This window comes from Dipodomys spectabilis, unplaced genomic scaffold, assembly GCF_019054845.1.
Source record: "Dipodomys spectabilis isolate Male_0828 unplaced genomic scaffold, ASM1905484v1 ptg000039l, whole genome shotgun sequence".
NCBI classification, from domain to species: domain Eukaryota; kingdom Metazoa; phylum Chordata; class Mammalia; order Rodentia; family Heteromyidae; genus Dipodomys; species Dipodomys spectabilis.
In genome coordinates, this window is record NW_024870716.1 from 6,506,606 (window position 1) to 6,528,203 (window position 21,598).

General features: G+C 39.0%; 1 protein-coding gene across 2 annotated transcripts in view; it reads left to right on the forward strand.

Annotated features, from left to right (window-relative positions):
- Positions 1–17,318, forward strand: part of Gxylt1 (glucoside xylosyltransferase 1) — a 32,515-nt gene extending 15,197 nt beyond the window's left edge. For both annotated transcript variants that reach the window (XM_042677687.1, XM_042677689.1), the window contains 6 exons: positions 1,236–1,407; positions 3,339–3,464; positions 6,834–7,085; positions 9,980–10,103; positions 10,423–10,595; positions 16,024–17,318. In XM_042677687.1, coding sequence (XP_042533621.1) covers positions 1,236–1,407; positions 3,339–3,464; positions 6,834–7,085; positions 9,980–10,103; positions 10,423–10,595; positions 16,024–16,185 — 1,009 coding nt within the window. In that variant the 3' untranslated portion in view covers positions 16,186–17,318. The remainder of the gene's footprint in view (positions 1–1,235; positions 1,408–3,338; positions 3,465–6,833; positions 7,086–9,979; positions 10,104–10,422; positions 10,596–16,023) is intronic.
- Positions 17,319–21,598: the final 4,280 nt, after the last annotated feature.

The following is a 21,598-nucleotide window of genomic DNA, read 5'->3' on the forward strand; positions in this document are numbered from 1 at the left end:
CTCTTCAGCTCAAGCCTAACATTCTACCACTTGAGCCATAGCACCACTTCTGGCTTTTTCTGCTTATGTGGTGCTGAGGAATCGAACCCAGGGCCTCATGCGTGCAAGGCAAGCACTCTATCACTGAGCCACCTTCCCCAGCCCCAAATTTCCTTATTTTTAACTTGTGTTTTTATGATTCTCTCGGATCATAGATGAACCAAGTTAATGTCTCCTTGTCCTAGATATAAAAGCATAGGTAATCCCCTCCTCTGATAAGGTTCCCTTCACCGAAGTGAAGGGCAGAGGAGGGAATAAACAGGGAGGAGTTCCTGCTTCTGCCAATGAAAGGCCTGGAGAGCTTAAGAAGACCTGAGCTGCTGCTTCTCAGAGGAGTGAAGGAGGTGGCACAGCAGTTGTACAGAGTTGTGACTGCCCCTTAAGTCTGGTGTTTCACACTGCTGCTGTTAGTTGTGGATAGGCTAGGCCTGGCACTAGGAAGTCCTGCTCTCCAAACATATTAGTGTTCCGATAGTGTTCCAGATCCTTTAGAGATGCTTACATCCTGCCATTCACTTGGTATGTGGAACTGAGTGTTTGCCATTGAACAAAGTTACATGAAGAAATTTCTTGTCAGCATAATTTAAGACTGGGTGTAATACTGCAGTATTGTGGACAGAATTGTGACTGCCTTCCTTCATAGTAATCCGTGGGTGGGCTTAAGGCATCTAGTATGGCCAATGAGTTAACTTCTCTGTGGCTACAATGCAGCTGTTTACATATCCTTAGGCAAATTGTGAAAGTAGTTTATATTCTGGAGTTCTAGGACAGGAACAAGATTGATGGAAAACATAGATTTGATTGAGCCTGGTGCTGGTGGCTCGAATCTATAATCCCATTTATCAGGAGGCTGAGATCCAAGAAATGCAGAGTGACAAAGCTGAGAGATGATTCTCTCCAGTTAAGCAACAGAAAGATGGAAGTGGGGATGTGGCTCAAGTGGTAGAGACCAGCTTTGAGCAGAAAAAATGTGAGACTTTTATGTTCAAGTTCCCACGCCAACCAACATACCACACACACACCACATATGTGTTTGTGTGTGTAAGAATAATTGATTCCTCATTTATTGCTTTGTTTGATGTTTCTTGGCCTTTTCAATAGAAGTTTTAAACTTGTATTTTTGCATGTAGTAAAAATAACGATGTATTTGTAGACATGCTGAAACAGCTGGAAAATGTGTCTTTCTTTCCTGTTAGGTATAGCATGAAAACACAGCCTGTGGAGAAGATGCACCTTGCCGTTGTGGCCTGCGGAGAAAGACTGGAAGAAACTATGACCATGTTGAAGTCTGCTATAATTTTCAGTATCAAACCTCTACAGTTCCACATTTTCGCTGAAGATCAACTACATGATAGCTTTAAAGAGAGAGTGAGTATTTGAGATTTAGTCAAGGTTGTGGAATTGAATATTATTACACTATAATCAACTGTTATTTTGTTCCTTCATTCAACAAAACTATAATGTAACTGCTTTTCTAGATTGGAGATTATTCTTGTAACCACTTCCATGTGCATCTAGACATAGAGTGTAAGAGGAAGAAATCTTTTTGAACAAAAAGAAGCAACTTAAAGTCTATTGTGAAGCATCAAGATTTTACTGATTAGTTCCAGGAAGCCTTGATTGAAACGTGGTTATGAGACTTTATTTCTCTCTCACATAAAAGTAGGCAGAGCAAGTTATATTGCTAAGCCATTTCAACATGAGGCTTCTAATTCATTGTCCAACATGACATTACTGTGAATACACCTTCTGATAAATTTAGGTGTATTGTGAAAAAAATACACATTTCAATCAGGGCAGCTTTGTAATCTTACCAACGACAAAACATCAGATCAGATACTGGGAATTTACCTTTAAAGAAAGAATTGAGCCAGCATGGGTGGCTCATGCCTGTAATCCTAGCTACTCAGGAGGCTGAGATCTGAGGATCCTGGTTCAAAGCCAGCCCAGGCAGGAAAGTCCGTGAAACTCTTATCTCCAATAAACCACTCAGAAAAAAAAAACCAAAAACCCCAAAACTGGAAGTGGTGCTGTGGCTCAAGTGGTAGAGTACTAGCTCAAAGGCCAGAGTTCAAGCCCCATGACCAACAAAAAAAAAAAAAAAAAAAGAGAAAGAATTGACCTGAGATCTCATTACCTTGTGTTTTGAAATAGTGATAAAGATGATGCTACTGACCTAGTTTTCTTTTCTTTTTTTTTTTTTTTTGGGTCCGGTTGTAGGGCCTGAACTCTGGGCCTGGGCCCTGTCCCTCAGCTCTTCAGCTCAAGGCTAGCGCTCTACCACTTGAGCCACAGCGTGACTTCCGGCTTTTTTCTTTTTGCTTATGTGGTGCTGAGGAATCGAACCCAGGGCCTCATGCATGCAAGGCAAGCGCTCTACCACTGAGCCACCTTCCCAGCCCTATTCACTTATTTTTCTATGCGGACACGTGTGTGTGTGTGTGTGTGTGTGTGTGTGTGGACACGTGTGTATGTGTGTGTGTGTGTGTGTGTGTGTGTGTGTGTGTGTGTGTGTGTACTAGTTTTGATACTATCCCTGAACTTTTTTGGTCAAGGCAAGCACTTTACTATTTGAGTCACAACTCTACTTCTGCTTTTTTTGGTGGATAATTGGAGATATGAATCTCACAGACTTGTAACTGGTGCTGTGGTTCAAGTGGTAGAATGCTAGTCTTGAGCTGAAGAGCTCAGGGACAGTGCCCAGGATTAGGGTTCAAGCCTCACGACCGACCAAGAGTCTCATAGACTTTACTGCCTGGGCTGGCTTCGAACCACAATCCTCAGATCTCGGCTTCCTGAATAGCAAGGATTATAGGCATGAGCCACTGGCTCCCAGATTTCTATACTATGCTTTTAAGTTTAGACTTTGACTAATCAATGTGGAGATATTTGGATTTGCTTTTTGATGAAATGGGAAGTATTTGGAAGAACATCCTTTTATTTTCCAAATACAGCAATATTGCTAAGTAAAAAATGTCAAAGATTTCATTTAAAGTTGGTATTGAAAGGAGCTCTAAGTGATTTATAAGTTGGGAGGAAAAATAAAATTATTAGTCTTTGGTTGAGAACTTCCACTGTGTCCTACATGTCTGTAGTAAAGTCTTTCTGGGATATTACAATGGATTTTAGATTTTGAATGTAAACAAAGAAAATGATGGAAAAGAATCTTTCTTTTAACTGTATAACATAGAATATATGTGTGACCTTTATTTCAATTTTTCTGTGCCATAACTTGGTTTCTATTACAGTGAAAATTAACAATGAAACAAGCTTTTTAATTTTAATTTTTAATTTTTTAGCTCAACAACTGGTCATTTCTACAAAGATTTAATTACACATTGTATTCCATTACCTTTCCGAATGAGAATGCAGCAGAGTGGAAAAAACTCTTTAAACCATGTGCTTCCCAGAGGTTATTCTTGCCAGTAAGTTTTTGTCCCCCCCCTAAGCTCAACCCCATGGTTTTTGTTTCTGATTTTCTTCTTAATTTGAAACTTTTATGCAGATGAATTTTTGAAAAGTTACATATAAACCTAGATAAATAGATACATAGAAACACATACTATTTTCCTTTTATGTATGAGTAAAAAAATTATAGAACAGCTGGGTGCTAGTGGCTCATGCCTGTAATCCTAGCTACTCAGGAAGCTGAGATCTGAGGATCGCAGTTCAAAGCCAGCCCAGGCAGGAAAGTCCATGAAACTCTTATTTCCAATCAACCACCAGAAGACTGAAAGTGGCACTGTGGCTCAACTGGTAGAGCTCTTGCCTTGAGCTGAAGAGCTGAGGGACAGCACCTAGGCCCAGAGTTCAAGCCCTGAGACCAAACAACAACAACAAAATTATAGAACAAATTAAAACTATAATGGAAGCATGTTAAAAATGCAAATTTTGTTCAGGCATGATGGTGTATTCCTGTAATTCTAGCAACTAAGAAGGCAGAGCCAGGAGGATTGCAAGTTTGAGGCCTGCCCAGCCAGTTAGAGAGACCCGATCTCAAAACCAGTTGACAAACCCAGAAAGGTTGGTGGTATAGCTAGATTGGTAGTGTGCTTCCTAGCATGCACAGAGCTTTGGGTTTAATCTCTAGTTCTGGTGGGGGGGAAGGGGGGAAGAATGGAAAGGAAAGGAGAGGGGAGTAGGAGAGTAAAGATAAAGATAGGAAGGAGGGAATAAAAAGGAAGGAAAAGAGGGAAGAAAAAGAAAGGAAGAGAGAAGGAAGGGAGTAAGGGAGGGAATACTACCCTGGTGTGTGTGAAGTCCTGGGTTTGACCCTGCAGGACCATATAAACAAAAAGGAACATTTTAAAATAATTTGTGTTGAAAATAATCCTTCTTCCATTTTAACTAAATTCAGTTGCTGTGAGCTATTTTATCACTAGGAGGGGGTGGTGGTCAGATGTGGATGGAGCCTGTCTCCTTCTGCATAAGTATAGTGGGTAGTAAGTAGTATCACTTTCAAGTTACAGACTGCATGGATTTCTTGGGAACTTAGGTAAACTGCATAATTAAATAACATTTGTATGTTAGGCCAAGCCCATTAACATTTTTAAATGATACCTGAATGTGTACCCAGAATCTAAAATATATGAACTTACAGGAAAAATAGCAACTCTTCTTTGGTGGTAGTTTCTGGTGATAATCCTTTTATTTATTTTTATTTTTTATTTTTGTCAGTCATGGGACCTGAACTCTGGGTATAGGTGCTGTCTTTCAGCATTTCAACTCAAGGCTAGCACTCTACCTCTTGAGCCACAGAGCCACTTCAGCTTTTTCTGCTATGTGGTGCTGAGGAGTTGAACTCAGGGCCTCATGCAGGCAAGGCAAGCACTCTACCACTGAGCCACTTTCACAGCACCGATAATCCATTTTTCAAAAATGGTCCTAATTATCAGAAACAAGGCTATTTCTTCCATTTTGAGTTGATTTCACTCATAACTTAAAAATTCATAGTTGTTCAAACAACTATGACATTTAAAAATTTTATTCTATTGTCAGTTAAAACAATAAATTCTTATGATGGTAGTAGAAATGCTGATTTTAAAAGAACATAAGTTCCTAGAAAGAGTATGAACTATGTAGAAACATTTTCAATTATTGTTAAGAGGATTCAAGGTAATCTTAGCATACATAGTAAGAATGTAGTTTACTGACTCCAAAATATCAAGTACCTTTAGTTGTAACTTTGATAGCAAAATCTGCCTTAACAGCATCTTTGATGCTATGCTTAAAACCTTGTGTCATATGGTCTGGGAAGGTGGCTCAGTGGTAGAGTGCTTGTCTTGCATGCATGAGGCCCTGGGTTCCATTCCTCAGCACCACATAAGCAGAAAAAGCCGGAAGTGGCCCTGTGGCTCAAGTGGTGGCGCGCTAGCCTTGAGCTGAAGAGCTGAGGGACAGCACCCAGAGGCCCATAGTTCAGGCCCCACAACTGACAAAAAAAAATTTGTCCTAGGATCTTTCTTAAGTCTTCTTTCTGCTGTAGAAAGCAATAATAAAGGTTAGAAAAACTAGCAGATCAAGAATGAAGCTTTTGTTCTCATTGTATTCTTAACTAGAAAAGTTTAGGTATAAGCAAGGAACCAGTGGCTCACACTTACAATCCTAGCTTCTCAGGAGGCTAAGATCTGAGGATCAGGGTTTGAAGTCAGTGGGACAGAAAAGCCCTTGACACTCGTCTTTTTTTTTTTTTTAATTGGTTGTGGGCCTTGAATTCTGGGTCTAGGTGCTGTCCTTGAGCCTATTTGTGCTCAAAGCCAGCTCTATCACTTGAGCTACATGTAGTGCCACTCTGGTTTTTGAGTGGTTAATTGGTGATAATAATCTCACAGGGACTTTTCTGGCTTCAAATCTCAATGCTCAGATATCATCCTCCTGAGTAGCTAGGATTACAGGCATGAGCTACTGGTGTCCTGCTAGTCCTTGAGACTCTTATCTCCAGTTAGCCACCAAAAAGCAAGAAGTGATTCAAATGATAAAAGCACAAAAGCTCAAGGATAGTATTCAGTCCCTGAGTTCAAGCCCTGGACAAGCACCAAAAAAAAAAAAAGTTTAGGTGAGCCTAATCAAATGTAAGTTCACAGGAGTCTGATTCTGGAGTTTGTGGATAAGGCAGAATAAAAAAATTATCCAGATATTAAATGTTAAATGCTAAAAATTTAAAGATTTAAAAAGTGCTATGTGGCCAGATTTCACCTATGACAAGTCACTCTACTGTTGCCAAATGTGGATTTCTCTACACATTTACAACCTGTGATTTGGGTTCCAGTTTAGCTCTTCTACTTACTAGTTGGTGCTGGAAAAGTGCCAGTATTATAGGCTGAGGGAACAAGTTCAGAAAGTCTTCCTTAGTGTTGGCCTAACTCTTCATTTATCTCAGGAAATTAGTGTTCAAGATAGGAATCCACCTCCTCTCTCCCCCTCCCTGGTTGTGGGGCCTGAACTCTGGGCCTGGGCGCTGTCCCTCAGCTCTTCAGCTCAATGCTAGCACTCTACCACTTGAGCCACAACGTCACTTCTGGCTTTTTTCTGCCTATGTGGTGCTGAGCAATTGAACCCAGGGCCTCATGCATGCGAGGCAAGCTCTCTACCACTGAGCCAACTTCCCAGCCCCACCCCCCAATCCACTCTTAAACGTTATTATCCATTATGTAAAATGCTTCCTTCCTGATCTTTGAAGATAATGCTCTGATTCTCCTAACTGTTAGTATTGCTGGTCTTGTTTGTGAGTAAAGTGTATTTTGGTTTTTTTATTAAACTAGGAGTAATGTTTGAATTATCTTCTCTCCTCATAGTTAATCCTGAAAGAAGTTGACTCCCTATTGTATGTTGACACTGATATCCTCTTCTTACGACCTGTTGATGATATTTGGTCTTTACTGAAGAAATTTAATTCCACACAAATTGCTGCAATGGCACCAGAACATGAGGAGCCTCGAATAGGATGGTACAATCGCTTTGCTAGACACCCATACTATGGGAAAACTGGAGTGAACTCTGGGGTCATGTTGATGAACATGACTCGAATGAGAAGGAAGTATTTCAAGGTGAGTTGCTAGGTAGAAGTAGTAGGTTATTGTTTCTCTTCTTGAAATTGCTTTTCAATTTGGTGTTCTGTTAAAGTTTAGGCTAAATTATTCAGAATTTTATGTGAAGAAAAGCGTGTTTATAGTATTCTCTTTGCAACTCATTAGCATAGCTCAAACCAAATGGCATCACAGCCAGGAAGTGAAATCTGCACAAGTAGTGAGCCTCACCCCTCTGGGGTATTACTGCAAGAAGTAGTCACACACACACAGGATAGTTGAGTCTAAATTATGCACTGTCTTAGGACAGCAGACCCATGGATCAGACTGTAGATTTTCCAGCCTGTTGGTCTGCTTCCAACCGTACCTGCCTTACCTTTTTGGTAGTTCAGTGAACTTGGATAGGCTTGGGCTATAAGCAGGCTTAATTTTGTACATCTGTAAAGTGGAATGATAGCAATAGTAATGTTTTCAAGTTGTTTTTTTTTTGTCGGTCGTGGGGCTTGAACTCTGGGCCTGGGCGCTGTCCCTCAGCTCTTCAGCTCAAGGCGAGCGCTCTACCACTTGAGCTACAGCACCACTTCCGGTTTTCTGGTGGTTTATTGGAGATAGGAGTCTCACGGTCTCTCCTGCCAGGGCTGGCTTTGAACCGTGATCCTCAGATCTCAGCCTCCTGAGTAGCTAGGATTACAGGCGTGAGCCACCAGCACCTGGCTGTTTTCAAGTTTTGATGATTCAGTGAGGACTAAGTGAGTTAAGACAGGCTTGCACATATCGATGTTGGCTCTTATAATGCTGTGTTGGAAGTTAACTTAAAATGATCTTGTTTGTAATCTTTCAAACTGCGGGGTCAGTGGAAGTGACAGTAAATTCACTGATTGCATTCTGAATTTGTCGCTATGCTTTACTATCTACCATGGGATTACCTGGATGTGGTCAGTTGGAAGGCATTGATTGGGGTGATGGTCAGACTGGCTTATGTGTAGCTTTGCCTCCTGCAAAATGCTTAACTGCTGACCATCTAGTTAGCTCTCATTGTCAACTTTCTCAACTGAAAAAATAGAAAGCTGATTTAATTTAACCAAATTAATTTGGAAGTCATCCATCTAAAGTATTTAGTACAGATCTGGAAACTTAACAGACAGATTGTAAACAGTAGATAAAAACAAATGTGACTCCTGGGCAAACACCTACTGTTGGCTTTCTCTTCAGTGTGCATTTCCGAATGTCTATTAAAAGTATATTAGACATTAAGGGATACTATGTCCTAGGAGTCTGTATTTGTTATATTTTTTGTGTGGTAGATCAGAATTTACATAATTATAATAGTAATTAAAATTCCCCTACATACCTGCTTAAATCCTCACCATTTAGAAGGGCTAAATGGTTGAGGGGTAGCCACATGTAGCCACCGTCGCTGAGTATTAGCATTCCTGCGGCCCTTGCATCCTAATGACTAGGTGAACCTTGTTTTAATAAACTCATTTTTTGAACCTTTGCAAATCTTGGTTTAAATTCAGTTTTTTCTTCCAGAATTGATTGTGTTACGAGTGTTAAGTAATAGCTATTCTTGCTTAACAATTCTTTAGTTTGTTATTGCATTCTAAATTTTAACATTGCATAGGTCATAAAAGTTTGACCAAGTAAAAACCAGCCTAACATGATTTTCTTATTTTCTGATTATTAGACTATGCTTGGTAATATTATACCAGAAGATGGTGCTATAAGATTATCTACTAAGAAATAATATTTCTCAATAACTGCATGGAAATTTGTAGAATTATGAGTTTAGTGTTGCATAAAACCATAGAGATAATTTAACACCATTTGGATTTTAAAAGTTAAAAAATAGCTATATAACTGTCTGTATAGTTTATTCTACTTTTTTACTTAGCTTTTTGAACTATATGCCATTCTTAAATACCTCAGTAGTTTTTGCCTCTCCTCTTATCCTTTTGTTTGTGGTTTTTGCTTTTTATTTATTTATTTTTGCCGGTCCTGGGGCTTGAACACTAGGCCTGGGAACTGTCCTTCAGCTCTTCAGGCTCTTCAAGGCTAGCTTTACCACTTGAGCCACAGCACCACTTCTGGCTTTTTCTGCTTATGTGATGCTGAGGAATGGAACCCAAGGCCTCATGCATGCACTGTACCCCACTGAGCCACCTTCCCATCCCTGTGGCATGTTTTAAGTTAGCTACTGATAGAGATGTAGGGGTTGAAGTAATCTCTAAACTTTATAATCGTTTTTTTTTTGTGCATTACTGATTTTATGAGGAATAAGAAGAGGATTGATAACCAAGACCCCTAAGTGGATACCTGGAAGTTTGGGGCATACCAAACTACAGGCAGAGCTGAGTTCAGTTTGTAATTGGGACCAGGAGAATATTAACAATAATAATGAGACAATAGAAAATTATAGTAACACACTGTACTAAGATTGTCTCATGTTCTCAAAATACATCTTAAAATGAAGATGTAGCACCAATTGCTACTTTCCCTTTCTTTGTTGCCTCGTAGCTTTTTCGCTATTAAATGTAGCTTCAGATTCTTTGTTATCCTTTTTTTTTTTTTTTTTTTTTGGTCAGTCAGGGGGCTTGAACACAGGGCCTGTGCTCTGTCCTTGAGATGTTTTGCTCTACCACTTTGATCCACAGCTCCACTCAGGTTTTCTGGTGGTTAATTGGAGACAAGAGACTCACAGACTTTCTGCCTGGGCAGAATCTCGGCCTCCTGAGTAGCTAGGATTGTTTGTGTGAGGCACTAGTGCCTGGCTCTTTTGTTATGTATTATGCTTTTCACTTTTAGTATTCTAAATAACAAAAGGAGTTTACATTTCTTCTTGTGCTTCTGTGAGGTTTGTTAAGAGAGGAATGTGAACTTGAAATTCTGAGACTCTTGGATGTTTTTATCAACAGAATGATATGACAACTGTACGGCTACAATGGGGAGACATACTTATGCCACTGCTTAAAAAATACAAGCTAAACATCACCTGGGGTGATCAAGACCTATTGAATATCATGTTTTTTCATAATCCAGGTAATCATGTAAATTCCTTTTGTCCTTGGCATTTGTAGAAACAATCATAGACAATAATTAGTCAGAAAGAAAGACTCATTCATTTGACTTGGCTTATACTGATGATCGTCACTATTTATTTACATTTGAGACAGAGTAAGTCTTCCCTCAAATAATGATTTAGTTAGAAAAAATGTAAAGCCAGGGAATATTTTCTACTGTCTTAATTAAGTAAAGTCTTATTCTGACAAAGCTATATTTATACATTACAATTTTACAAAGTGTTAAGTTTTCTAGAATTAGGAATAGGTGCTTCATTGTTTGATTTTTCTTCATGTAGAAAGCCTTTTTGTTTTTCCGTGTCACTGGAATTATCGACCGGATCACTGTATATATGGGAGCAATTGTCTGGAAGCCGAGGAAGGAGGAATCTCCATTCTTCATGGGAACAGGGGTGTCTACCATGATGAGAAGCAGCCAGCGTTCAGAGCTGTTTATGAAGCCCTAAGAAATGTAAGCTTGCCTTTTTTTTTTCTTTTTCTAACTTTTTATTTGAAAAGCCTTGCAAGCTTATGGAGGGTTTGCAAAAATAATGCAAAGAATTTCTACAAATCTTTTACTTAGTTTCATCAGTCACTAACAGTTTGCCCTGTTGGCTTTATTGTTCTCTTTCTACATTGTATATTCTTCTGAATTATTTGTTGTTGCGTGCATTACTTTTATCCCTAAATGCTTTGGTGGGTTTTGTAAAAATAACAGCATTCTCTTATCAGTCACAATATAGATACTAAGCTCAGAAAATGTAATATTGGTACTTAAAATCTGTTACCATCTCTACCTCTTTTCCTTCCTTCTTTCTTTCTTCCTTTCTTTCTTTCTTTCTTTTCTTTTCTTTCTTTCTTTCTTTTTCTTTCTTTCTCTCTCTCTCTCTCTCTCTCTTTCTTTCTTTTTTGTTTTGTATTTTTTATTTTGGCCTCTTTTCTTTTGATTAGTTCAGTTTAGCCTGCTTCTGATCATCCATATGTGATGTTATGTCTTCCATACTGTGGAGGAACTTTTTATTTGAAAAACCTTGCAAGTTTGTGGAGGGTTTGCAAAAATAATGCAAAGAATTTCATCTAGTTTGCCCTTTTATGTAGTAAGCAGTGGGTGGGGATAGTCTAAAATCATGTAAACCCTCTGCTTCTTATCAAAACTTCTCTACTAAGTCTTGTATTCTCAGTTGGTTCTTTCTCAAAGTGATCTTTACTTCTTAGTTGCTAGGATTATAAATGTGAGTCATTTACCCAGGAGTAATTTCTGCATTTTCTGTTTTTCCCATTGGTTGTTACAATGCTAGTTGTAACGGCTTTCTTTTATGTTTTAATATCTGGTAGGGCCATTCCCTCTTTATGGCTTATCCTTTTTAGTAATATCCTAGCTATTGTGTATTTCCTTGAATGTGTTGTAAAAATCATCTTGATAATTTTATTTTTTTTTTTTTATTTTAATTCATATTAAGTCAGGGACTAATATCATGGGCTGGATGTACTTTATCTCCATGAAAACTCATGTTGAGCCGGGTACCCGTGGCTCACGCCTGTAATCCTAGCTACTCAGGAGCCTGAGATCTGAGATTGCAGTTCAAAGCCAGCCTGGGCAGGAAAGTCTATGAGACTCTTATCTCCAATAAAACACTGGAAAACCAAAAGAGAACTTGCCTTGAGCTGAAGAGGTGAGGGACAGTGCCCAGGCTCAGAGTTCAAGCCCCAGGACCTACCAAAAAAAAAAAGAAAGAAAGAAAACTCCTCTTGGAGTCAGTTGCTCATGGCACACAGGAGGCTGAGACCTAGAAGATCATGTTTTTTTTTTTTTTTTTTTCTTTTTGCTTATGTGGTGCTGAGGAATCGAACCCAGGGCCTCAGGCATGCAAGGCAAGCACTCTACCACTGAGCCACCTTCCCAGCCCTAGAAGATCATGTTTTGAGGCCAGCCCAGGCAGACAAGTCTGTGAGAGTCAGTCTCTAAAACATTAGTCAGCAAAAAGCCAGGTTGGAGGAGGGATTCAAGTGGTAGACCACCAGCTATGGGGAAGCAAGTTGAGAGTGGATGAGGCTGAGTTCAAATCCTGGTCCTCATGTGGAAAGTTAATTGTTAAATTTAACAGGTAGTAGGACTTCTGAGAAGAAATTAAGGTGAAGGGGTTTCATTCCCATAAAGGGATTCATAGAGTTCCATTGGGAATAGATAGTTATTGAGAGTAGGCTGTTACAAAGTGAGCTGGGCACCTCCTCTAGGCCCTCTTGGGCATGTGCCTGCTTCTCTTCCACTTTCTGCCCTAGAAGCCTACCACGTACTGGAACATATTGGATTTTGAGGGCTGTGAGCTAATAATCCTCTTCTTTATAAACTACCTATATGTATTTATTAAAGCAGCAGAAAACAGACTAAAATAATGATGCCGAGATATTGTAATGGAGAAAAAACGGCTTTTAGACATGTTTTACAGCTTTCTTATATGTTTTGGACATGTCTTAAATTTAAGTATTTTGTTTGTTCATTTATTGTACTTATAAATAGGGCTTTCTCTTTGTTTTGAGAGAATGTTTTCTTGTATAGCCCTAGCTGGCCCTAACATGATTCTCCTGTTTTCACCTCCTAAATGATGAGATTACAGGCATGTTCCACCCTACTCTGTTGTGAAATCTCTCTCCCTCTCCCTCTCCCTCTCCCTCTCCCCCCCACCCTCTCTCTCTCTCTTTTGGTTGGTTGTGGGGCTTGAACTCTGGGCCTGGGCACTGTCCGTGAGCCTCAAGGCTAGTGCTCTATCACTTTGAGCCACAGTGCCACTTAGGGTTTTTCTGGTGGTTAATTGGAGATAAGGGTCTCATGGACTTTCCTGCCTGGGCTGGCTTTGAAGCATGATCCTCAGATCTCAGCCTTCTGAGTACCTACGATTACAGGTGTGAGCCACCAGCGCCCAGCTGAAATCTTTCTCTTTTAAGCATTTACTTTGTAATGATTTTAGAAACAATTACATTGCTCCTCTCTCCTCGCCCTAGTGTCTGTTCTCTCCTTGTTTTTACAAGAAAATTTTTGTATGATTACAGTCAGTTAATAGGGCGAATAATTACACCTCAAAACCTCTAGATGGACACTTGAACCAGAGCTTTGACTGTTTCTGGCCCTGACTTAGGACAAATCCAAGGAGCAGTCAGTTAATTCATTGCTGTCCAGCGAGAAGCATATAGGGCCACTCACATGTACTCTCTTCAGCTAGATTGCTTAATGTTAGTAGATGTGAAGAGTAAACACAATAGAAATGTTAGTTTGGCCTAAGGGTTTGGGGTTAGAAGAGCTGATGACTCCTCTGCTGGGTTGACATTTTTTGCTAATGAAAACCTGGAACTAGTATACAGTATAGTCTCATTGAGAGCAGTACAAATAAAGACACTGTAAGTGATTATGAGAGAGACTTCACTAGAAAAAGAGTTTTGAAGATTTGCCTTGACAGGTTAGGGAAAGCCCTGTTGGAAGGGTGCTATTTGAAATGGGCCCAAAGAATGACTAAGCATTTGCTAGATGAGTGAGCTAGTTGGACTGAGAGAAAGGTTTCGAGGCCGGGCAAAGGTCCAAAGAGAGACCTGGCATTGTCAAGGGAGAGATGAAGGTTTTGGTGGCTGGAATGGAAGTGGAAGATAAACTATGTTGATGGGATGGCCCACCTTGAGAAGGAATTGTTTTCTCCCAAGATCAGGGTTTCTCGACTCAGCAGTAGACCAGAAATACTCAGCATTGTAGGCTGATATTTTTGTGGAATAATTGCTAAGTTTCTTGTCTTATAAACTTGACAGATAAAGTTATTAAGTAAATCAGGTTATCATGATATAACTATACTCACTGAAGAATTACACATTTATGTTGATTTTCATTTTAATGTAACAGGCCTTGTATGCCTTCAGAAATTAATATCATATTTTAATGTTGCTTTATTAGGGGTTTTCAGAGGTGATAAAAATGAAGAAAAGTACTTTTGGGGTTCTGAGACTGCAGGATAGAAAAGAAATGCGTTCCTATAAAAATGAGATTGTTTCTTTTTGAGCATTTTAAAATATCTGTTATTAGTGAAGTATTTCTGATTTTATTTGATTTTTCTCCCTGTTTTGGCTTAGAATTACATGCCTTTTAAAATCTGAGTAAGTTTTAAGGTGATTAATTGTACTTGATTTTAAAACAATAGAACTTATTTTTAAAATGGTTTCAAATACTGAATTAATGATTTTTGGTGTTTGTTTTGGGTCTATATTAACTACAGCTTATATCTATTCATTTTTCAGCTTAATGAATTTAATCAGTCTTTTATGATGCTCTTGGTTTATATTCTTATCTATAATTCAATGAGAAGTGTAATTTTTTAAAGAATTGCATTCAAACACGGCTATTTATTCAGTTTTCAGAAGAAACTTAGTCATAATCAGAGAATACAATAAATGGTATGAATTACAAAGGATGTAAGCTATCTTTAAAATGCATAGCGATTTTTGTCAGCAAATCAGTTTTTGCAGTCTATACATATTGGTTAAATATTAGTTGCTCAGTAAATAAAAATATTAAGTTAAAAAACTACAAATTAAAAACAGAACAACATTTTATGGCTCTGTAGGGTATTTTCTGCTTCATGTATTTCATTCTGAATTACTATGTTTCCTTGTGTTCCTGTGTTATTTTGTTTTACTTCATACTCTGCTTATATTTGCATAGCTGTCTTTGCAAAGGAGCCTTGAATATTCTCTACCATAGTACCTCTGTGTGTTTGTGTATGTGTATGTGTTCAACACTCAGGTTTTGCTGGATGCTGAACTGCTGTTCTGTATTTTTCATACAGCTTCAGCTGTTTGAAAATTCCTGAGTGCCTAATTGTGATCATCACAGCCTTACAATTTACTTACTCCCAGTTTTAACTAACAGCCTTAGTTATAAAGTATGACCTTCCAAAAGGTTTGTGTGACAATGAACTGTGTGAGAATGGCTTGTCTGAGGAGTTGACCTCTGCCCCAGTTGTCAGGCTGATGAATACCAGGTCCCAAAGGAAAGGAGCAGTCAGGTAAAGGCACAGCCTCCAACAAAGCATGCAAGTTTGTTCTTGTAGTGTTTTAAAAGAGAAAGATCTCATACCAGAGTAGGGTGGCACATGCCTGTAATCTCATCATTTAGGAGGTGAGGATAGGAGAATGATGATGTTTGGAGGCCTACTTCTTGAGAATTGGTTTTGTTTTTATCTCAGAAAACATCTCATATCAAGAGACTCCATGTACCTGTCTGTGTGTATGTACCAGTCCTCAGGTTTGAACTCAGGGCCTCGGTGGTGTCTCTGAGCTTTTTTGTTCAAGTCTAGCACTCTATCACTTGAGCCACAGCTCCACATCCAGCTTTTTTGGTGGTTATTTGGAGATAAAAGACTCACAGACTTTACTGCCCGGGTTGGCTTTAAACCATGATCCTCAGATCTCAGCCTCCTGAGTAACTAGGGTTATAGGCATTTGCCACGGGCATCTGGCACTCTTGGAAGACTGGCTTCCTGCAAAGTATCTGCAGGAAGTATCCCAGAGGGTCCCTTGCAACTCTCAGTTTCAGATTATGAGTTTCTTTTGTGATTTAGCATTTTCCACTGACTTTGAAGTTAAGTGGCCTGTCTGTGTGAGGTACTTAGCTTTTTTGCTTAAGGCTAGGGCTCTACCACTTGAGCCATACCTCCACTTCTGGAGTTTTTTTTTTTTTTTAATGATAGTTAATTGGAGATAAGAGTCTCACAGACTTTTCTACCCAAGCTATCTTCAAATTGTGATTTTTTTGAGCATGTTATTTTTAGATATTAAATGGAGATCGTTAATACTAAACTGATTGAAGAAATCATTTAGGTAATTTTTATATGTTTCTTTGCCTTTTTGTTTTCTTTCTCTAGTGTTCCTTTGAAGATGATGATGTTCGTTCCTTATTAGAGCCTTTAGAACTGGAACTACAGAAGACAGTGCATACCTACTGTGGGAAAATTTACAGAGTGTTTATCAAACAACTAGCGAAGAGCATAAGAGAACGCTATGACAGACCTGGAGAGGAAAGGTGACTCTGGTGGCTGCTAAATTCAGAGGCTAAAACAGTAAAGTGTCAGAGGACAAATGGAAGGAGTATTCTTGGATGAAGTATTTAGCATGAGATTGTTTATCTTCTGAGTAATCTTATTTTCCTGAAGAAGTTAACAGAGCAGTCTATTCATGTAATGAAGAATCTGGGTCTCCAACCAGAAGACATTCGATCTCTGATATTTGTAGCATGACTTCCTGTCATTCCAGTGTTGAAAACATTGAGTGGTTGTAGCCTGTAGCTGTGTGGGCTCCTACTCTTGAGTGAGTAAGAGCGGTGTGTGTGTATGGATGGAGAAAATGTACCTCATACACAATGGAGACATTCAAACTGTGAGTATAGCAATAATGATGTCAGCACTAACCTCACTTTACACATGTGGGAAAAAGTTGTTTACAGGAGCAGAAAAGTTCTGTTTTCAAGAAATGTGATATAACCAATGTAACCATTGACAATCTATGTGTACCCTTATACATTTCATCTCTCTTCTACGATATTTTTGTGACAATCGTGTTTAAATTTATTTTTAGATTTTAAGTAAGCTGCACATTAAAAAAAAATTGAGCTGTATGAGAAAAGAAACAGGTAAACACTTTGAGGCATACGTGTGTGTGTGTGTGTGTGTGTGTGTGTGTGTGTGTGTGTTGAGAAATACAATGTTTTCATTTTGTTTGTGTCAAACTGTCTTGCCAAAACACAGCTCTAGGATATTTTGGGACTTTGTTTCTAAATCACTATAAGTGAAAAAATTTAAAAATTTGCTGGGCATTCTGGAAGCAAACTACACTGTGTTGATAATAAAGTGAGAAGCCCTAGTGGGAATGGGAAATGCAATGGACCAAAAGCATAGCTAAGTACTTCTGTGACCAGAAAGTTTAATTTTGCCAGCATAGAAAAAAGAGGTCCATTTAGACTTTTCTTCTACCTCAAAATGGCTTTACAAGACATTTTTTGAAGAAGCAAATATATAGAGCTTTACTTCAAGTTAGACATCTTCAGTGGATACTTGGATCAAGAAGTCTTTTACACAGAATTATAGTTGTTTTTATTAGGGTAGTGTGCATACCTTCTTAGGTGTTTTTTTGTTGTTGTTGGTCTCGGGGCTTGAACTCTAGGCCTGGGCGCTATCCCTGAGCTTCTTTTGCTCGAGGCAAGTACTCTTCCTCTTGAGTTACAGTGCCACTTCTGGCTCTTTTGAGTAGTTTATTGGAGATAAGAGTCTCTCAGATTTTCTTGCCCAGGCTGGCATGGGAACCACCATCCTTAGATCTCAGCCTCCTGAGTAGCTAGGTTTACGAGTATGAGCCACCAGCACCTGGCTCTCTTCCCTAAAGACAAGTTTTTTACATCTTGAAGATGAGAAAAGGATTACCTGTATTGCCATTCTTAACCTGCGATAGTTCTACATTCTGACTACTTAGCATGTACGCTAGGGCACATGGCTTACCAGTTCTGCATGGTTGCCTTCTTATTCCATCTTGGCTATTTAATGCTTAACTGGACAAGAGGGAATCATGAAGTAAAATATCAGTCATGTGAACACTGTAACATCTGGCTTTGTGAGACCCAGTACCCAGTGTGAGCATGGAGTATACAGGATGAAGTGATGAGAGCATGGCACTGTCCTGTGTGTTTCAACCAGAGACAGACTGAGAGAAGCTTTAAAAAGGTGAAGTAGAAGTTGATACCCTTTCCCCCACCAAAAGAGAAGTTAATAACCAGCTTACTATTCTTAAAACAGGTAGATTAGGAATCAAGAGCTGTATACTCTTGGCACAGTGTTTTAGTGAAGTAAGAACTGTTGAAATTTAGTTTGCTCAGTAGAAAATGAGAATCCTTATGGTGTCACTTGTGAGCAAAAAGTGAGAAGCCTAAAAACTTTAAGTACATACATACACACACATACGTATTCATTCAAATGGTCCATGAATGACAATAACCTCTGCCTGGCTATGTAAGACTGTAAATAGCTTGCTAAAAAAATAGATGGCCTGAGCTTCACCCTTTGGAGGTACAGTATACTTTGTCTAGGAAGGAGTCCAAAGGAGAGATGGGAAGAGGAAGAAATACAAAATTACATAAGAGTGGATTGAGGGTGTAGCTCAGTTGTAGAGTGCTTGCCTAACATGCTTAAGGCCCTGGGTTCAAACGCCAGCACTGCAAAAATAATAAATAAAATTTAACCAATACCCAGTTTCTTACTATATTTGCTGCCTTCTCTTCTTCCTCCTCCATCCCTTGTTCCCCCCCTTTTTTTTTTTTTTAAAGAAATACCTTAAAACCTCAGACATCATGTTATTTCACTGGTGTGAATACTTCATTGGTATTCATGAGGATAAAAGTAGCAACAGTAGGTTGACTCCTTTTGATAGCCAGTCCTTGACACAAATTTCCTTGCTTGTTTCAAATATCACATAGATGGTTTATAGAATCAGGGTGCAAATGCAAGCACGTGATGATTATGGTTTTTAAAATAAGCTTAGATAATTTTGATATCAACTGGTTTGGGAATCATGGATTATTATTTTTTTAACCAAAGTTAACATTGAAGTTAGGATGCCACATTTGTTGAAATTAGAGGAGTCAATTGGTGTTAGTGGCAAGTTACAAATTTATGACCATAAGATCCCAAAGATTTAATTTTCTCAGTCAGTGATGAGACTCTGCTCTGACGTGATTGCATTGATGGTAGTGTCCATGCTTTAGTCACAGGGCTAAATGCTGCAGTCTCCTTTGTATTGTAGGTCAGTTCATACTGTCCCACCATGTACATTGTAGATGAGCCAAAAGACCCCTCTGGTCTCTTCAGACTCGAGCTAATGATCATTTTATCATAAATCAGGTTATGGTAAAGGCTGTCTACTGTTTTACATAAGATTAATGTTATCAACAGAATGTTTCTTAATAGTGAATTTCCTGAATTTTATCTTTAGACAAGGTAATTTCCTTGTGAAGTCTTCAGAAATGCAATTTCCAGAGTTAAGGTTAAATAACAATATATTGCATGCTTTTTCAGTGTAAGTAGTCTTTCATAGAACATAACGTGCCTATGCATTTTATATAAATTATATTCTTTGTGTGTTAGAACAATTCTGACCTCGGAACTATCTCTGGGCTATAGTATTGCCAAAGTGGAAAGATTTTAAAATGTAGTCAGACTTTATTTGTATGAAGTAGTCATCTTAAAAGAATTGGGAGAATCTCGATTTATATTTTAAGAAAATATATAATTTTATGAAGAGTATTTCATATATATATGCATATATATGGTAACTACGTGGTCATTAAGTTATCTCTGGACACCCTAGAGCCTGGAACAACACTGGCCCACTCCTGGCCTCTTCGTTTTGCCTTTGGTCAGGTATGGGTGTAGCCACAGGAAGACCAGATTGTGAACCAGATCTGGATTCTTCTCTTGGTTAGAGACCTCAGGCATGTCACGTAACCTTCTCCGTGCCTTAGGTTTTTAAGCACAGTTGGTGTGCCCTTCAAACCCCATCAGAAGATTTGACTCAGCAGAGGAAAGGGACTGGAAAATCCTCCGTGAGGTTCGTCCTGCCACAGCCGTGCTGCCGCTGAGGTTCTCATTTGCCTTGGTGGTCAGTGTCCTCTGGCTGAATGCTTCCTGACGTAGAGCTCCAGAATGAATTTGCTTCTGTTAGGTAAGGGAGAGTTTCCAAGGAAGAGAAAGTAGAGAAGAAAAGAATGGTGTACATGAATAATAACTCAAGAAGGAAAAGAGAGGAAGTGAGATGAGGAGAGGAGAGAGGACAATGGGAGGACGGCAGAAGTAAGAGTAAGAGGAAAGATGAAAAGAAGGTGAGAAAATGGAGAAGCAGAGATGGAGAAGTGGTGTGTGCCTTCTCTAGGCCGACATCTGCCTGCCCGCTGCTCAGCGCCAGAAAGGTGCTGGCTTTCATGCAGTGGGTAACAGAGCTGGCTTTGCTGGGTCCACCACCACTAGACTAGGCATGTTTCCAGTCACCCTACTCACTGATCATTTAGGACAACAACAACCCCACATTTTGTCTTTTGTCTTTTTTTTGGATCCTACTCTCTGATAACATTGTCCTTTAGTCATTCCAAATGTTAGGTTATGTAAGACTGACCACATGTTCCTGGGAAGAAGATTACTTCATTAGATCTGAGGGGGAGCCTGCAACTCTGTTTCCCAAATGGTCCTGACAGGAAGTAGGGTTTGGGAATCATTGCCCCCTCCAGTGGCAGACGGCACAGTAGATGGTGTGTGCTTGCTCTTAGTAGGGATGCTTTGGGCTGTGCTGTCAAGACTGGATACAAAAGTTGATGGTAGACACATGAAAGGAAAGCCACAGAAGATACTGTTCATTTGCTTTTTTGTTTTTTTGTTTTGTTTTTGGATGCTTATATTGAAAGTAATACTGTAGTTGCGATCAGAACCTCTTTGAGATGATTTCAGAGAGACCACTTCTTCAAAACGATGTTGGTTTCATAGAGTAGAGAAGAAAAGCAGGGGTGTAATACGTCAGGTGTGGGGCCAGTTATCCATTTATTAAACTCAGTTTTAAACTTCTTAAAGTAATAATTGCCTTATTGCATTTGAATATTTAATAAAAGTAGATTAAAATGATTTATACTATAATAGTTATTGTTTTATACATTGCCAAAGCAACCAATTTGCCTGTTAAAGACAGAACTGTTTTGATGTTTGGTGTTTCTTAGTTGGACATTAAAAATAAGTTTTTAAAAACTAAATTGCATAAACTTAAGACAGAAACTAGAAACTGTTACAAGAATTAGAAAGAAAGCTGGATGTAGTGGTGCACACCTGTAATCCCAGTACTTGAGAAGCTGAGACAGGAAGATTTGGGGTTCAAGGCCAAAACCCTGTCTTGAAAAAAAAAAAGCATAAAAAGAAAAGAAGAGACAAGAGCGAGATTAGATACTAGAACTGTATATGTGTCATTCAAATAACAAGCAATTACAGAAGTAGGAGAAAACTGAATAGCATGTTGATCTGGACAATGGACAGTCACAGATCAATGTCATACTTGTGTTAGAAAACCTGTCACCTCATATCTATTAAGTTCTAAGTGTCTGATGAGATTTCTTTCCCTTTGTTTGGTGGCCCGTTGAACTCAGGGCCTGTGCACGCTAGGCAAGCACTCTACTACTTGAGCCACTCCCCCAACCTTTCTAAGGCGATCATTGCTTTAGCATTTTCTGTAATCCTAAATTTTCAAACAAAAATAATCCTTGCTAACAATTTCTGTCACTACCAGTACTGTGAATACTGTTTGAAGGGTCTGTGTCTGGACATTTTACTATGAAACTTAAGAACCAGTATGGAGCCTTGGATTATATTTAGTTCATATATGCAGTTGGGATGTGTGAGATACAATACCATAGCGAGTCCC